The sequence below is a fragment of the Diadema setosum genome, chromosome 3, assembly GCF_964275005.1.
Source record: "Diadema setosum chromosome 3, eeDiaSeto1, whole genome shotgun sequence".
Taxonomy (NCBI): Eukaryota; Metazoa; Echinodermata; class Echinoidea; order Diadematoida; family Diadematidae; genus Diadema; species Diadema setosum.
In genome coordinates, this window is record NC_092687.1 from 14278773 (window position 1) to 14294475 (window position 15703).

Sequence of the window (15703 nt, forward strand, 5' to 3'; positions counted from 1 at the left end):
ATTACAACATGCCGAAAACTGCAACAATTTTAGACAGCAAACGCACAAACACTAGAGCATTAATGCAATCAAACACACAAACTTCCTACATACATGTGGCTGTGCTGTTCTTATGTTGTCGATAAATTACTCTTTTGTTTTAATACCTTCTTTTTAACCTCAGAACGGCCTCGCCTGACGATTTATCATCTGTGCATTTCATAAATTCATAAATTCTTCCGAAATTAACTTGGTACGTAACTCTTGCTTATTTTCATACTCTAGTCTATGCTTATTCTTTACTCCATATTCTCTCCTCATCTAATGGTATGTATTGCCACCTTACATATTTAGTCTTTATTCTTTAGTCTAGATATCCCTTATCCATTTTGTCTCCTTATATAATATCATGCATTGTCACCTTACATATTTATCATTATATTTCTTCCTTTCTCTACATTTCCTATATTTATGTGTGATTCAAGTAAGGATAATTAGAGAGAGAGAGAGAGAGAGAGAGAGAAAGGAAAAAAAAAGAAAAAGAAAAGAAAAGAAAAAAAAACCAGATATAGCGGAAATCTCAACACAACACAAAATAGCATGATGAATTGAATGTATTCTTTCTGGAAAATGTGGTGGCCCTGATAAGGGCCGTTTGGTTGAAAAGAGCCGCCGTGAAGTGTCTAACTGGACTTTGCAGTCTTCTTCGGCAGAAGCACAGCCTGGATGTTTGGCAGTACACCACCCTGAGCGATTGTCACGCCTCCCAGCAGCTTGTTCAGCTCTTCGTCGTTGCGAACGGCAAGTTGAAGATGTCGCGGGATGATCCTCGTCTTCTTGTTATCGCGTGCGGCGTTGCCGGCCAGCTCCAGAATCTCAGCGGTCAGGTACTCCAGAACAGCAGCTAGGTACACTGGTGCACCAGCGCCTACTCTCTGGGCGTAGTTGCCTTTACGAAGGAAGCGATGAACTCGGCCGACGGGGAACTGCAGGCCGGCGCGTGATGATCGAGACTTGGCCTTGGTGCGAGCCTTGCCAGATTTTCCTCGTCCAGACATGATTGGAGACGGAGAGACAAATGTGTTGACGTGATCTGAATGCTGATTCAACTGAGAGTGTGATCCCCGCCGATTGTTTCCGCACCCATTTATACCCCGCTCGGGGATCCAGCGGGTCAAGATCCTTTTGTTGACCGGTCGACCAATCAGCGTAGCCGGTGGCAGAAGTGGGCAGCTGCTACTGCTGCCAGTGCGGACACAAGCGCTGTTTGCTGCCCTCTTGCTGGCTAACTCGGCACAGTGTCTAGTAGTTCAATGCAGCTAGTTGTATCGCGGCGGCTGTCCATATATTATATTTCACAATAAAGCAATTGTGAATACACACTTTCAGTGTGTTGAATCAGCATTCAGATCACGTCAACACATTGGTAAAAAGGCTCCGAATTAACGTCACAATCTTTCTTTTTTTTTTTCCTTTTCTTGACCATATAGTTTTACTTTTTCTTACCCCCTTCCCTTCACTCCTTCTGTCTCCCTATCTATCCCTCTCCCCTCTCTCTCTCTCTCCCTCTCTATCAAGCACCTTACAGACCCCTTCTCGTCTCAATTACATATGAATTGATTTGCTAGGTACATAATCACCGTAGACTGCGTTTCATTTGAAGGGGGGGGGGGCAGATATCCCTACTTTACGTGCATTTCATTTATCTTTGTGGTTTTCTTGTTCTCATTTTTCATTTCCGTTCAACTACGTGTGCACTTTTAAATACATAAATATCTAACATCATCCAAGGCTCTACTTTTTAAAACTAAGAATAACAAACAGAATATTGTCCTGTATGAACCATGATATTCTTTCTTGATAATGTGGTGGCTCTGAAAAGAGCCGTTGTGTTGTGTGGTGCGACCACGGAGGACAGGCCTCTCTCTACGCCCTCTCTCCCCGGATGCGACGGGCCAGCTGAATGTCCTTGGGCATGATGGTAACCCGCTTGGCGTGGATGGCGCACAGGTTGGTGTCTTCGAACAGACCGACGAGATAAGCCTCGCTCGCTTCTTGGAGGGCCATGACAGCAGAACTTTGGAAGCGCAGCTCGGTCTTGAAATCCTGAGCAATCTCACGAACAAGTCGCTGGAAGGGGAGTTTGCGGATGAGAAGTTCGGTGCTCTTCTGGTAGCGGCGAATCTCACGAAGTGCGACTGTGCCGGGCCTATAGCGATGAGGTTTCTTCACTCCTCCGGTGGCGGGGGCACTCTTGCGAGCAGCCTTCGTAGCCAGTTGCTTGCGAGGAGCCTTGCCTCCAGTCGACTTGCGAGCCGTCTGCTTGGTGCGAGCCATGTTTTCTTCAGGTAACGAGTGGGGAGTTTTTTCGATGCGGAGTTGGGAAGAGAATGAAACCGCCGGACATCCAGCTCCCATTTTATATCGCGGACGATGGATCCCTAGACCCGGGACGGATCCAATCCGTGGCCTGTGATTATTATGTGTTGTTAATGGGGATGGGTGGATTGTTAGATGAAATGGGGGATGTAGCGATGTGTTGGGTTCATAACTGTGTAGGTTGGTTCATTTATATATTGGTACTTATGTAATGTTATTCATAACAATGTATATATGGGTTTATGTTACATAGATTCAAAACAATATAAATATATATTGAGTATATATTGTATACATAACAATATTCTATATTGGTTTCATATCGTATAAAAGAAAAATGGGCTTGTGTAAAGACGCAATAATATAAGTATATATCTATATATCACTATGTTTATCATATAAATTCTTGATAATGTATATTATATACACTTGTATATATATACATATACATATATATATATGCGTTTATATATATATATATACATATATATATATGCGTTTAAAAAATATGAAACCGCCGGACATCCAGCTCCCATTTTATATCGCGGACGATGGATCCCTAGACCCGGGACGGATCCAATCCGTGGCCTGTGATTGGTCAAGCAGTGATTTCCTTTGTCCGATCTGGGCGCACCAGCCCCGCAGCGGCGGCCCCCACCCGTCCCGTCCGCTATGGTTGGTCACGCCGCTCAACCTGTTCACGCCTTCCCGTAGATGGCGCCGTTGAGATACCAGCTCGCGAATTCAATGATTATTGCGGCGTATAATATACTGAAAACATCATTCCGAACGATTTTTTTCTGTATGCAGGCTGCTGTAACAGTGATATTATTACTATACGTGCATGATGGTATTTGGAATAGATTCATATAGCAACAGCTCGTTAAGAAGACGATTATATAAAGCGGTGTGGTAATTTAATACACTCTTTTACCCGAAAGGGAAGAGCTGGCTGATTGGAAGTTAATCTATATTGTGCGGGTCTTAAACATTAATCTGTAATATGTTTGCCTAATTTTACCATGTTTCAATCAGGTGGTGCTGTCAATAAACTAATTAAGGAATACATTAAGTGAACACGAGAAGCAAATATAAATAAGCATACAATGTGAAGTCACTATAAACAAGCGATGATTTGTATTTCTCTGGTGGGTAAAGTACTAGCTTTTCGATTCGTTATAATTAGGATATGATTAGGTTTTCATACAACAGTGGGATATTCTTTCTTGGTTATGTGGTGGCCCTGATAAGGGCCGTTTGAGATATAGGCGACTGTGGACATCTACTTGGATGTAGTGTACTTGGTGACAGCTTTGGTGCCCTCGCTGACGGCGTGCTTTGCCAGTTCTCCGGGGAGAAGGAGGCGCACTGCGGTCTGCACTTCACGGCTGCTGATGGTCGACTTCTTGTTGTACTGACCGAGACGTGCAGCTTCGGCGGCGATGCGTTCGAAAATGTCGTTGACGAAGCTGTTCATGATGGACATGGCGCGACTCGAAATTCCAGTATCTGGGTGGACTTGCTTCAGAACCTTGTAGATGTAGATGCCGTAGCTCTCCTTCCTCTTCCTACGCCTCTTCTTGTCGGCATTGGGCCGGGGAGCCTTGGCAGCTTTCTTGGAACCCTTCTTGGCAACTTGTCCGGATGGAGGAGCCATTGTGAGCGTTGACTAGAGACTAGGCGGATGCGAATTCGATGCAGCTTTGAAAGAGAAATGTTATGGTCAGCTGCCCCCTTTCCTCTTTTATACGCGTTCGGAGGATCCGCTCGCACAGTTCATGCAAATTAGATGAGGATTAGCAGAAGCATCGATTCAGGCGGGCGTGACGGCCCCGCCTGCCGGCCGGCCGGCCGCGGTGGTGGAATAACGGTTTCTGCCACCAGATGGCAGTAGACAGATTTTTGTCCAATTTTACCTTAATTTGTTCACGAATTGCGTGTAAAAATGAAAAACGTGAATAATATTCTCTGCAAATATTAAATCACCATTTACTTTTCTTTTCTTTTCTCTTTGTAATCAAACTAGATCTAGAAAATCTCCTGTAACTATATATATTCTGTTTCGTATCTCGCAAAAAAGCTGCTAACTTCCCTTATTCCTTTTGATTGCGTGTTAAGCTTACACATGTTATCTACCTTCGTCGCCGCTTGCTGACACGCTGAAGCTGAAATCTATTTGTAAATATTCATTTTGCGTTAGAAAAAAAAAAAACATACCTTCTTGCATTCATATTTTGCTGATACTCTTCTTTTTTTACCTACTTGATTGATTGATTGATTGATTGATTGATTGACTGCTTGTTTCCCACTGCACAATACCAAAAGCCAATGTCAGACAGCAAGATATTGTCCAGACTTACCCACATTTTGTATTGAGGGTATTGAATCTGCGTAAAATTGGCTATATGCCAAATAGGGTATAGAATCTATCCTCTTTAGTGAGTTTAACTCAATATCAGGTGAAGCCAAACAATCTACTTGATTCATAATACAATGTAGTCAATAATTAGCAGGGTTTGTTTTGGTTTTTTTTGTGTGTGTGTGTTTTTTTTTTTGGTGGGTGTGTGTGTGTGTGCGTGTGTGTGTGTGTGTCTTTTTTATCTTCTGTTTTTTTTTTTTTTTTTTTTCTGAATGATACTGTCTTGGTAGTATCTCCAAATTCCAGTCCATGTCCAGGCGTGGGGCGGCATGTGCATTGTGAGCTTCACAACTCTGAAATATCTGTGAGCAGAGGCAACAACTTCACCAAAGAAATGTGTAATGTTGTTGCTTTATACAACCCGCCCACTATGGGAGCAACAACTTTACCAAAAAGGCAACAACTTTACACATAAAGCAACAACTTTACAATTGTATGACAACAACTTTACAATTGTATGACAACAACTTTACTTATGAAAATAACGTCTCTCTTTTTCTTTCTCTCTCTCTCACTCTCTCTATTTGCAACTGGGGGCTGTGATCAGCGAATGGATGCCATAATTATTCTATTACCTTCAATTACAACCGGTAAACTCTGCAAAGCGTATAATGAGGGCGTTTTAAGAGCATTGCCACGAAACAGAAATCTGAACTTAAAAGATGTACGAACAGTGTGGTTATATAGATAGATAGATTGCGCATTGATTCAAACGTGCTACTTATGATGACGTTCCGTAATAAAGAAAAGGAAAGAGATGTGGAAACTTGTTTCATTAAGTGTATTCTTTCTTGATAATGTGGTGGCTCTGAAAAGAGCCGTTGTTTTGTGGTGCAGGAGGCCGTTAAATTCTAGCCGCCAAATCCGTAGAGTGTTCGTCCCTGCCTCTTCAATGCGTAGACGACGTCCATGGCAGTAACCGTCTTGCGTTTGGCATGCTCGCAGTATGTCACTGCATCGCGGATCACGTTCTCAAGGAAGACTTTCAGGACTCCGCGGGTTTCTTCGTAGATGAGGCCCGAGATTCGCTTCACGCCGCCCCTTCTTGCCAGACGACGGATGGCTGGCTTGGTGATGCCCTGGATGTTATCTCGAAGAACTTTGCGGTGCCGCTTTGCTCCTCCCTTTCCTAGTCCTTTGCCTCCTTTACCGCGTCCAGACATGATGGCGTGAGTTGATTGTGGTTTAGCTGATGAGAGATCCAAAAGCCGAATGATGACGCTCCCAATGACCGAACAGGGTTAAGTAACCGCTTTGCGGACATGGAGGGCGACGCCCCATTCTCCTACTGTCCGCCGCGGCCAGCCCACGATCCGCCTGCACGAGATCCGGCTGGATCGAGTGCGCCACCTCACGGCCGTTCGTTACGTTGACCAGACCAGCACCGCGAGTCGGACGGGCACTGTGTCACATCACATACATTACTCTGTCGCACATTACCTAAAGAAATGAACAAATACAATACACATATGATAATATTGACAGCATGAAGCTACATAGATATGGAGTGGCAGATATATACATATACATATACATATGTACACACACTCACACTCACATAATTTCGAGCTCGAAACGATTTTTCAGAGTAAAACTTCTCTCCCAAACGAAAACCATCACCCTCCCCCCCCCCCGCTCGCATTCTGTTTAGCCTATTTTCGCTAGCTCTCACACAATTGTTTGCTCTTGAGTAACACATAAAACTCCTCAACTGTGCCTTCATCTACCATTTCTCTCCTTTTCAACATAAATTCACCAATATAGAATGATTTCTCTTTTTGTAAACTATTCCTTTCTATTTCCCCGTTTCGTGTATTTCCTTCTTTTTTTTTTTTCCTTTCTTTTCTCAGTGCATCATTCCATCGACTAGTTGATACTGCAACAATTATTCTTTCTTGGGTTTGTGGTGGCTCTTAAAAGAGCCGTTTGATTTTTGGTGTGAGGTGCAAATAAACTTATTTGGCACCCTTCTTGGCAGCAGGCTTCTTTGGTTTTGCCGCCTTGGATTTGGTCGTCGTCTTCTTCGCCACTTTCTTCGGGGTTGCCTTCTTGGATGGCTTCTTTGCTGCGGTCTTCTTCTTGGGCGTCTTCGTTTTCTCCGACTTGGTTGCTGTCTTCTTCGCCGGCTTCTTCTTTGTCGCCTTCTTCTTCTTCTCCTTCTTTTCTGCTGCAGCTTTGGCCTTCTTGGCGACCGCCTTCTCTTTCTTTGCGGCTGCCTTTGCCTTTGCCTTCTCGCGGTCAGCCTTGACCTTTGCCTTCTGCTTCTCTTTTCGTGCCTTCTCCGCCGCCTCTGCCTTTGCTGCCTTGACGTTCAGCTTGAAAGAGCCAGATGCCCCGACACCTTTCGTCTGAACCAGTGTCTCGTTGGCAACCCCTTTCCGCAGAGCTCGCTTGATGAAGATGGTCTGTCGGTCCATATCGCCTACTTTGTAGTTGGCTGCGATGTACTTCTTAATGGCCTGAAGCGATGATCCATTCCGCTCCTTCAGTGCGCCGATAGCAGCATTGACCATCACCTGGGTCGGTGGATGCTCGGGCGCTTTCTTCTTGGTCGTCTTCTTTGCTGCTTCCGAAGCCGCCATCACGATAACAATCGATGCGATACGTAGTGAGTCAGAGAGTAGTGGAACAAAACTAATGACTCGCAACCTTCGCACTGTCGTTTTATCAGCTCATTGCGTACCTCGAAGGAATCACCGGACATCTCGGGCATGGCGTCGTGCAGACGCTCTGCCTAATGTGCTTCCACATCTGTTCTCTGTTTCATATTACTTGATTTACTTTTCTGCTCCATTTGTTTTATCCACGTGTTTCCCTAAGGCAGCTGTTTTATATTACAACATGCCGAAAACTGCAACAATTTTAGACAGCAAACGCACAAACACTAGAGCATTAATGCAATCAAACACACAAACTTCCTACATACATGTGGCTGTGCTGTTCTTATGTTGTCGATAAATTACTCTTTTGTTTTAATACCTTCTTTTTAACCTCAGAACGGCCTCGCCTGACGATTTATCATCTGTGCATTTCATAAATTCATAAATTCTTCCGAAATTAACTTGGTACGTAACTCTTGCTTATTTTCATACTCTAGTCTATGCTTATTCTTTACTCCATATTCTCTCCTCATCTAATGGTATGTATTGCCACCTTACATATTTAGTCTTTATTCTTTAGTCTAGATATCCCTTATCCATTTTGTCTCCTTATATAATATCATGCATTGTCACCTTACATATTTATCATTATATTTCTTCCTTTCTCTACATTTCCTATATTTATGTGTGATTCAAGTAAGGATAATTAGAGAGAGAGAGAGAGAGAGAGAGAGAGAGAAAGGAAAAAAAAAGAAAAAGAAAAGAAAAGAAAAAAAAACCAGATATAGCGGAAATCTCAACACAACACAAAATAGCATGATGAATTGAATGTATTCTTTCTGGAAAATGTGGTGGCCCTGATAAGGGCCGTTTGGTTGAAAAGAGCCGCCGTGAAGTGTCTAACTGGACTTTGCAGTCTTCTTCGGCAGAAGCACAGCCTGGATGTTTGGCAGTACACCACCCTGAGCGATTGTCACGCCTCCCAGCAGCTTGTTCAGCTCTTCGTCGTTGCGAACGGCAAGTTGAAGATGTCGCGGGATGATCCTCGTCTTCTTGTTATCGCGTGCGGCGTTGCCGGCCAGCTCCAGAATCTCAGCGGTCAGGTACTCCAGAACAGCAGCTAGGTACACTGGTGCACCAGCGCCTACTCTCTGGGCGTAGTTGCCTTTACGAAGGAAGCGATGAACTCGGCCGACGGGGAACTGCAGGCCGGCGCGTGATGATCGAGACTTGGCCTTGGTGCGAGCCTTGCCAGATTTTCCTCGTCCAGACATGATTGGAGACGGAGAGACAAATGTGTTGACGTGATCTGAATGCTGATTCAACTGAGAGTGTGATCCCCGCCGATTGTTTCCGCACCCATTTATACCCCGCTCGGGGATCCAGCGGGTCAAGATCCTTTTGTTGACCGGTCGACCAATCAGCGTAGCCGGTGGCAGAAGTGGGCAGCTGCTACTGCTGCCAGTGCGGACACAAGCGCTGTTTGCTGCCCTCTTGCTGGCTAACTCGGCACAGTGTCTAGTAGTTCAATGCAGCTAGTTGTATCGCGGCGGCTGTCCATATATTATATTTCACAATAAAGCAATTGTGAATACACACTTTCAGTGTGTTGAATCAGCATTCAGATCACGTCAACACATTGGTAAAAAGGCTCCGAATTAACGTCACAATCTTTCTTTTTTTTTTTCCTTTTCTTGACCATATAGTTTTACTTTTTCTTACCCCCTTCCCTTCACTCCTTCTGTCTCCCTATCTATCCCTCTCCCCTCTCTCTCTCTCTCCCTCTCTATCAAGCACCTTACAGACCCCTTCTCGTCTCAATTACATATGAATTGATTTGCTAGGTACATAATCACCGTAGACTGCGTTTCATTTGAAGGGGGGGGGGCAGATATCCCTACTTTACGTGCATTTCATTTATCTTTGTGGTTTTCTTGTTCTCATTTTTCATTTCCGTTCAACTACGTGTGCACTTTTAAATACATAAATATCTAACATCATCCAAGGCTCTACTTTTTAAAACTAAGAATAACAAACAGAATATTGTCCTGTATGAACCATGATATTCTTTCTTGATAATGTGGTGGCTCTGAAAAGAGCCGTTGTGTTGTGTGGTGCGACCACGGAGGACAGGCCTCTCTCTACGCCCTCTCTCCCCGGATGCGACGGGCCAGCTGAATGTCCTTGGGCATGATGGTAACCCGCTTGGCGTGGATGGCGCACAGGTTGGTGTCTTCGAACAGACCGACGAGATAAGCCTCGCTCGCTTCTTGGAGGGCCATGACAGCAGAACTTTGGAAGCGCAGCTCGGTCTTGAAATCCTGAGCAATCTCACGAACAAGTCGCTGGAAGGGGAGTTTGCGGATGAGAAGTTCGGTGCTCTTCTGGTAGCGGCGAATCTCACGAAGTGCGACTGTGCCGGGCCTATAGCGATGAGGTTTCTTCACTCCTCCGGTGGCGGGGGCACTCTTGCGAGCAGCCTTCGTAGCCAGTTGCTTGCGAGGAGCCTTGCCTCCAGTCGACTTGCGAGCCGTCTGCTTGGTGCGAGCCATGTTTTCTTCAGGTAACGAGTGGGGAGTTTTTTCGATGCGGAGTTGGGAAGAGAATGAAACCGCCGGACATCCAGCTCCCATTTTATATCGCGGACGATGGATCCCTAGACCCGGGACGGATCCAATCCGTGGCCTGTGATTGGTCAAGCAGTGATTTCCTTTGTCCGATCTGGGCGCACCAGCCCCGCAGCGGCGGCCCCCACCCGTCCCGTCCGCTATGGTTGGTCACGCCGCTCAACCTGTTCACGCCTTCCCGTAGATGGCGCCGTTGAGATACCAGCTCGCGAATTCAATGATTATTGCGGCGTATAATATACTGAAAACATCATTCCGAACGATTTTTTTCTGTATGCAGGCTGCTGTAACAGTGATATTATTACTATACGTGCATGATGGTATTTGGAATAGATTCATATAGCAACAGCTCGTTAAGAAGACGATTATATAAAGCGGTGTGGTAATTTAATACACTCTTTTACCCGAAAGGGAAGAGCTGGCTGATTGGAAGTTAATCTATATTGTGCGGGTCTTAAACATTAATCTGTAATATGTTTGCCTAATTTTACCATGTTTCAATCAGGTGGTGCTGTCAATAAACTAATTAAGGAATACATTAAGTGAACACGAGAAGCAAATATAAATAAGCATACAATGTGAAGTCACTATAAACAAGCGATGATTTGTATTTCTCTGGTGGGTAAAGTACTAGCTTTTCGATTCGTTATAATTAGGATATGATTAGGTTTTCATACAACAGTGGGATATTCTTTCTTGGTTATGTGGTGGCCCTGATAAGGGCCGTTTGAGATATAGGCGACTGTGGACATCTACTTGGATGTAGTGTACTTGGTGACAGCTTTGGTGCCCTCGCTGACGGCGTGCTTTGCCAGTTCTCCGGGGAGAAGGAGGCGCACTGCGGTCTGCACTTCACGGCTGCTGATGGTCGACTTCTTGTTGTACTGACCGAGACGTGCAGCTTCGGCGGCGATGCGTTCGAAAATGTCGTTGACGAAGCTGTTCATGATGGACATGGCGCGACTCGAAATTCCAGTATCTGGGTGGACTTGCTTCAGAACCTTGTAGATGTAGATGCCGTAGCTCTCCTTCCTCTTCCTACGCCTCTTCTTGTCGGCATTGGGCCGGGGAGCCTTGGCAGCTTTCTTGGAACCCTTCTTGGCAACTTGTCCGGATGGAGGAGCCATTGTGAGCGTTGACTAGAGACTAGGCGGATGCGAATTCGATGCAGCTTTGAAAGAGAAATGTTATGGTCAGCTGCCCCCTTTCCTCTTTTATACGCGTTCGGAGGATCCGCTCGCACAGTTCATGCAAATTAGATGAGGATTAGCAGAAGCATCGATTCAGGCGGGCGTGACGGCCCCGCCTGCCGGCCGGCCGGCCGCGGTGGTGGAATAACGGTTTCTGCCACCAGATGGCAGTAGACAGATTTTTGTCCAATTTTACCTTAATTTGTTCACGAATTGCGTGTAAAAATGAAAAACGTGAATAATATTCTCTGCAAATATTAAATCACCATTTACTTTTCTTTTCTTTTCTCTTTGTAATCAAACTAGATCTAGAAAATCTCCTGTAACTATATATATTCTGTTTCGTATCTCGCAAAAAAGCTGCTAACTTCCCTTATTCCTTTTGATTGCGTGTTAAGCTTACACATGTTATCTACCTTCGTCGCCGCTTGCTGACACGCTGAAGCTGAAATCTATTTGTAAATATTCATTTTGCGTTAGAAAAAAAAAAAACATACCTTCTTGCATTCATATTTTGCTGATACTCTTCTTTTTTTACCTACTTGATTGATTGATTGATTGATTGATTGATTGACTGCTTGTTTCCCACTGCACAATACCAAAAGCCAATGTCAGACAGCAAGATATTGTCCAGACTTACCCACATTTTGTATTGAGGGTATTGAATCTGCGTAAAATTGGCTATATGCCAAATAGGGTATAGAATCTATCCTCTTTAGTTAGTGAGTTTAACTCAATATCAGGTGAAGCCAAACAATCTACTTGATTCATAATACAATGTAGTCAATAATTAGCAGGGTTTGTTTTGGTTTTTTTTTTGTGTGTGTGTTTTTTTTTTTTTGGTGGGTGTGTGTGTGTGTGCGTGTGTGTGTGTGTGTCTTTTTTATCTTCTGTTTTTTTTTTTTTTTTTTCTGAATGATACTGTCTTGGTAGTATCTCCAAATTCCAGTCCATGTCCAGGCGTGGGGCGGCATGTGCATTGTGAGCTTCACAACTCTGAAATATCTGTGAGCAGAGGCAACAACTTCACCAAAGAAATGTGTAATGTTGTTGCTTTATACAACCCGCCCACTATGGGAGCAACAACTTTACCAAAAAGGCAACAACTTTACACATAAAGCAACAACTTTACAATTGTATGACAACAACTTTACAATTGTATGACAACAACTTTACTTATGAAAATAACGTCTCTCTTTTTCTTTCTCTCTCTCTCACTCTCTCTATTTGCAACTGGGGGCTGTGATCAGCGAATGGATGCCATAATTATTCTATTACCTTCAATTACAACCGGTAAACTCTGCAAAGCGTATAATGAGGGCGTTTTAAGAGCATTGCCACGAAACAGAAATCTGAACTTAAAAGATGTACGAACAGTGTGGTTATATAGATAGATAGATTGCGCATTGATTCAAACGTGCTACTTATGATGACGTTCCGTAATAAAGAAAAGGAAAGAGATGTGGAAACTTGTTTCATTAAGTGTATTCTTTCTTGATAATGTGGTGGCTCTGAAAAGAGCCGTTGTTTTGTGGTGCAGGAGGCCGTTAAATTCTAGCCGCCAAATCCGTAGAGTGTTCGTCCCTGCCTCTTCAATGCGTAGACGACGTCCATGGCAGTAACCGTCTTGCGTTTGGCATGCTCGCAGTATGTCACTGCATCGCGGATCACGTTCTCAAGGAAGACTTTCAGGACTCCGCGGGTTTCTTCGTAGATGAGGCCCGAGATTCGCTTCACGCCGCCCCTTCTTGCCAGACGACGGATGGCTGGCTTGGTGATGCCCTGGATGTTATCTCGAAGAACTTTGCGGTGCCGCTTTGCTCCTCCCTTTCCTAGTCCTTTGCCTCCTTTACCGCGTCCAGACATGATGGCGTGAGTTGATTGTGGTTTAGCTGATGAGAGATCCAAAAGCCGAATGATGACGCTCCCAATGACCGAACAGGGTTAAGTAACCGCTTTGCGGACATGGAGGGCGACGCCCCATTCTCCTACTGTCCGCCGCGGCCAGCCCACGATCCGCCTGCACGAGATCCGGCTGGATCGAGTGCGCCACCTCACGGCCGTTCGTTACGTTGACCAGACCAGCACCGCGAGTCGGACGGGCACTGTGTCACATCACATACATTACTCTGTCGCACATTACCTAAAGAAATGAACAAATACAATACACATATGATAATATTGACAGCATGAAGCTACATAGATATGGAGTGGCAGATATATACATATACATATACATATGTACACACACTCACACTCACATAATTTCGAGCTCGAAACGATTTTTCAGAGTAAAACTTCTCTCCCAAACGAAAACCATCACCCTCCCCGCCCCCCCCCCCCCGCTCGCATTCTGTTTAGCCTATTTTCGCTAGCTCTCACACAATTGTTTGCTCTTGAGTAACACATAAAACTCCTCAACTGTGCCTTCATCTACCATTTCTCTCCTTTTCAACATAAATTCACCAATATAGAATGATTTCTCTTTTTGTAAACTATTCCTTTCTATTTCCCCGTTTCGTGTATTTCCTTCTTTTTTTTTTTTCCTTTCTTTTCTCAGTGCATCATTCCATCGACTAGTTGATACTGCAACAATTATTCTTTCTTGGGTTTGTGGTGGCTCTTAAAAGAGCCGTTTGATTTTTGGTGTGAGGTGCAAATAAACTTATTTGGCACCCTTCTTGGCAGCAGGCTTCTTTGGTTTTGCCGCCTTGGATTTGGTCGTCGTCTTCTTCGCCACTTTCTTCGGGGTTGCCTTCTTGGATGGCTTCTTTGCTGCGGTCTTCTTCTTGGGCGTCTTCGTTTTCTCCGACTTGGTTGCTGTCTTCTTCGCCGGCTTCTTCTTTGTCGCCTTCTTCTTCTTCTCCTTCTTTTCTGCTGCAGCTTTGGCCTTCTTGGCGACCGCCTTCTCTTTCTTTGCGGCTGCCTTTGCCTTTGCCTTCTCGCGGTCAGCCTTGACCTTTGCCTTCTGCTTCTCTTTTCGTGCCTTCTCCGCCGCCTCTGCCTTTGCTGCCTTGACGTTCAGCTTGAAAGAGCCAGATGCCCCGACACCTTTCGTCTGAACCAGTGTCTCGTTGGCAACCCCTTTCCGCAGAGCTCGCTTGATGAAGATGGTCTGTCGGTCCATATCGCCTACTTTGTAGTTGGCTGCGATGTACTTCTTAATGGCCTGAAGCGATGATCCATTCCGCTCCTTCAGTGCGCCGATAGCAGCATTGACCATCACCTGGGTCGGTGGATGCTCGGGCGCTTTCTTCTTGGTCGTCTTCTTTGCTGCTTCCGAAGCCGCCATCACGATAACAATCGATGCGATACGTAGTGAGTCAGAGAGTAGTGGAACAAAACTAATGACTCGCAACCTTCGCACTGTCGTTTTATCAGCTCATTGCGTACCTCGAAGGAATCACCGGACATCTCGGGCATGGCGTCGTGCAGACGCTCTGCCTAATGTGCTTCCACATCTGTTCTCTGTTTCATATTACTTGATTTACTTTTCTGCTCCATTTGTTTTATCCACGTGTTTCCCTAAGGCAGCTGTTTTATATTACAACATGCCGAAAACTGCAACAATTTTAGACAGCAAACGCACAAACACTAGAGCATTAATGCAATCAAACACACAAACTTCCTACATACATGTGGCTGTGCTGTTCTTATGTTGTCGATAAATTACTCTTTTGTTTTAATACCTTCTTTTTAACCTCAGAACGGCCTCGCCTGACGATTTATCATCTGTGCATTTCATAAATTCATAAATTCTTCCGAAATTAACTTGGTACGTAACTCTTGCTTATTTTCATACTCTAGTCTATGCTTATTCTTTACTCCATATTCTCTCCTCATCTAATGGTATGTATTGCCACCTTACATATTTAGTCTTTATTCTTTAGTCTAGATATCCCTTATCCATTTTGTCTCCTTATATAATATCATGCATTGTCACCTTACATATTTATCATTATATTTCTTCCTTTCTCTACATTTCCTATTTATGTGTGATTCAAGTAAGGATAATTAGAGAGAGAGAGAGAGAGAGAGAGAAAGGAAAAAAAAAAAGAAAAAGAAAAGAAAAGAAAAAAAAACCAGATATAGCGGAAATCTCAACACAACACAAAATAGCATGATGAATTGAATGTATTCTTTCTGGAAAATGTGGTGGCCCTGATAAGGGCCGTTTGGTTGAAAAGAGCCGCCGTGAAGTGTCTAACTGGACTTTGCAGTCTTCTTCGGCAGAAGCACAGCCTGGATGTTTGGCAGTACACCACCCTGAGCGATTGTCACGCCTCCCAGCAGCTTGTTCAGCTCTTCGTCGTTGCGAACGGCAAGTTGAAGATGTCGCGGGATGATCCTCGTCTTCTTGTTATCGCGTGCGGCGTTGCCGGCCAGCTCCAGAATCTCAGCGGTCAGGTACTCCAGAACAGCAGCTAGGTACACTGGTGCACCAGCGCCTACTCTCTGGGCGTAGTTGCCTTTACGAAGGAAGCGATGAACTCGGCCGACGGGGAACTG

At 44.7% G+C, this 15703-nt stretch overlaps 2 protein-coding genes across 2 annotated transcripts; both read right to left on the reverse strand.

The window, feature by feature from the left end:
• Positions 1-3640: 3640 nt before the first annotated feature.
• LOC140246591 (histone H2B.1, embryonic-like) lies at positions 3641-4015 on the reverse strand. Its single transcript, XM_072325932.1, has 2 exons — positions 3931-4015; positions 3641-3867 (listed from the first exon to the last, which is right to left on the reverse strand). The coding sequence occupies exons 1-2, from the start codon at positions 4013-4015 to the stop codon at positions 3641-3643; spliced, it is 312 nt and encodes a 103-aa protein (XP_072182033.1).
• A 6741-nt stretch (positions 4016-10756) lies between these two features.
• LOC140246592 (histone H2B.1, embryonic-like) lies at positions 10757-11131 on the reverse strand. The gene is made up of 2 exons (XM_072325933.1): positions 11047-11131; positions 10757-10983 (listed from the first exon to the last, which is right to left on the reverse strand). Exons 1-2 carry the CDS (start codon positions 11129-11131, stop codon positions 10757-10759), a joined length of 312 nt encoding a protein of 103 aa, XP_072182034.1.
• Positions 11132-15703: the final 4572 nt, after the last annotated feature.

Excerpts from the sequence above, each read along its gene's own strand:
- LOC140246591 (XM_072325932.1), bottom strand. The coding sequence starts at position 4,015 with ATGGCTCCTCCATCCGGACAAGTTGCCAAGAAGGGTTCCAAGAAAGCT. Across the intron at positions 3,868-3,930 it reads CAATGCCGACAAGAAGAGGC|ATACTGGAATTTCGAGTCGC; the intron begins GTAGGAAGAGGA and ends AAGTCCACCCAG.
- LOC140246592 (XM_072325933.1), bottom strand. The coding sequence starts at position 11,131 with ATGGCTCCTCCATCCGGACAAGTTGCCAAGAAGGGTTCCAAGAAAGCT. Across the intron at positions 10,984-11,046 it reads CAATGCCGACAAGAAGAGGC|ATACTGGAATTTCGAGTCGC; the intron begins GTAGGAAGAGGA and ends AAGTCCACCCAG.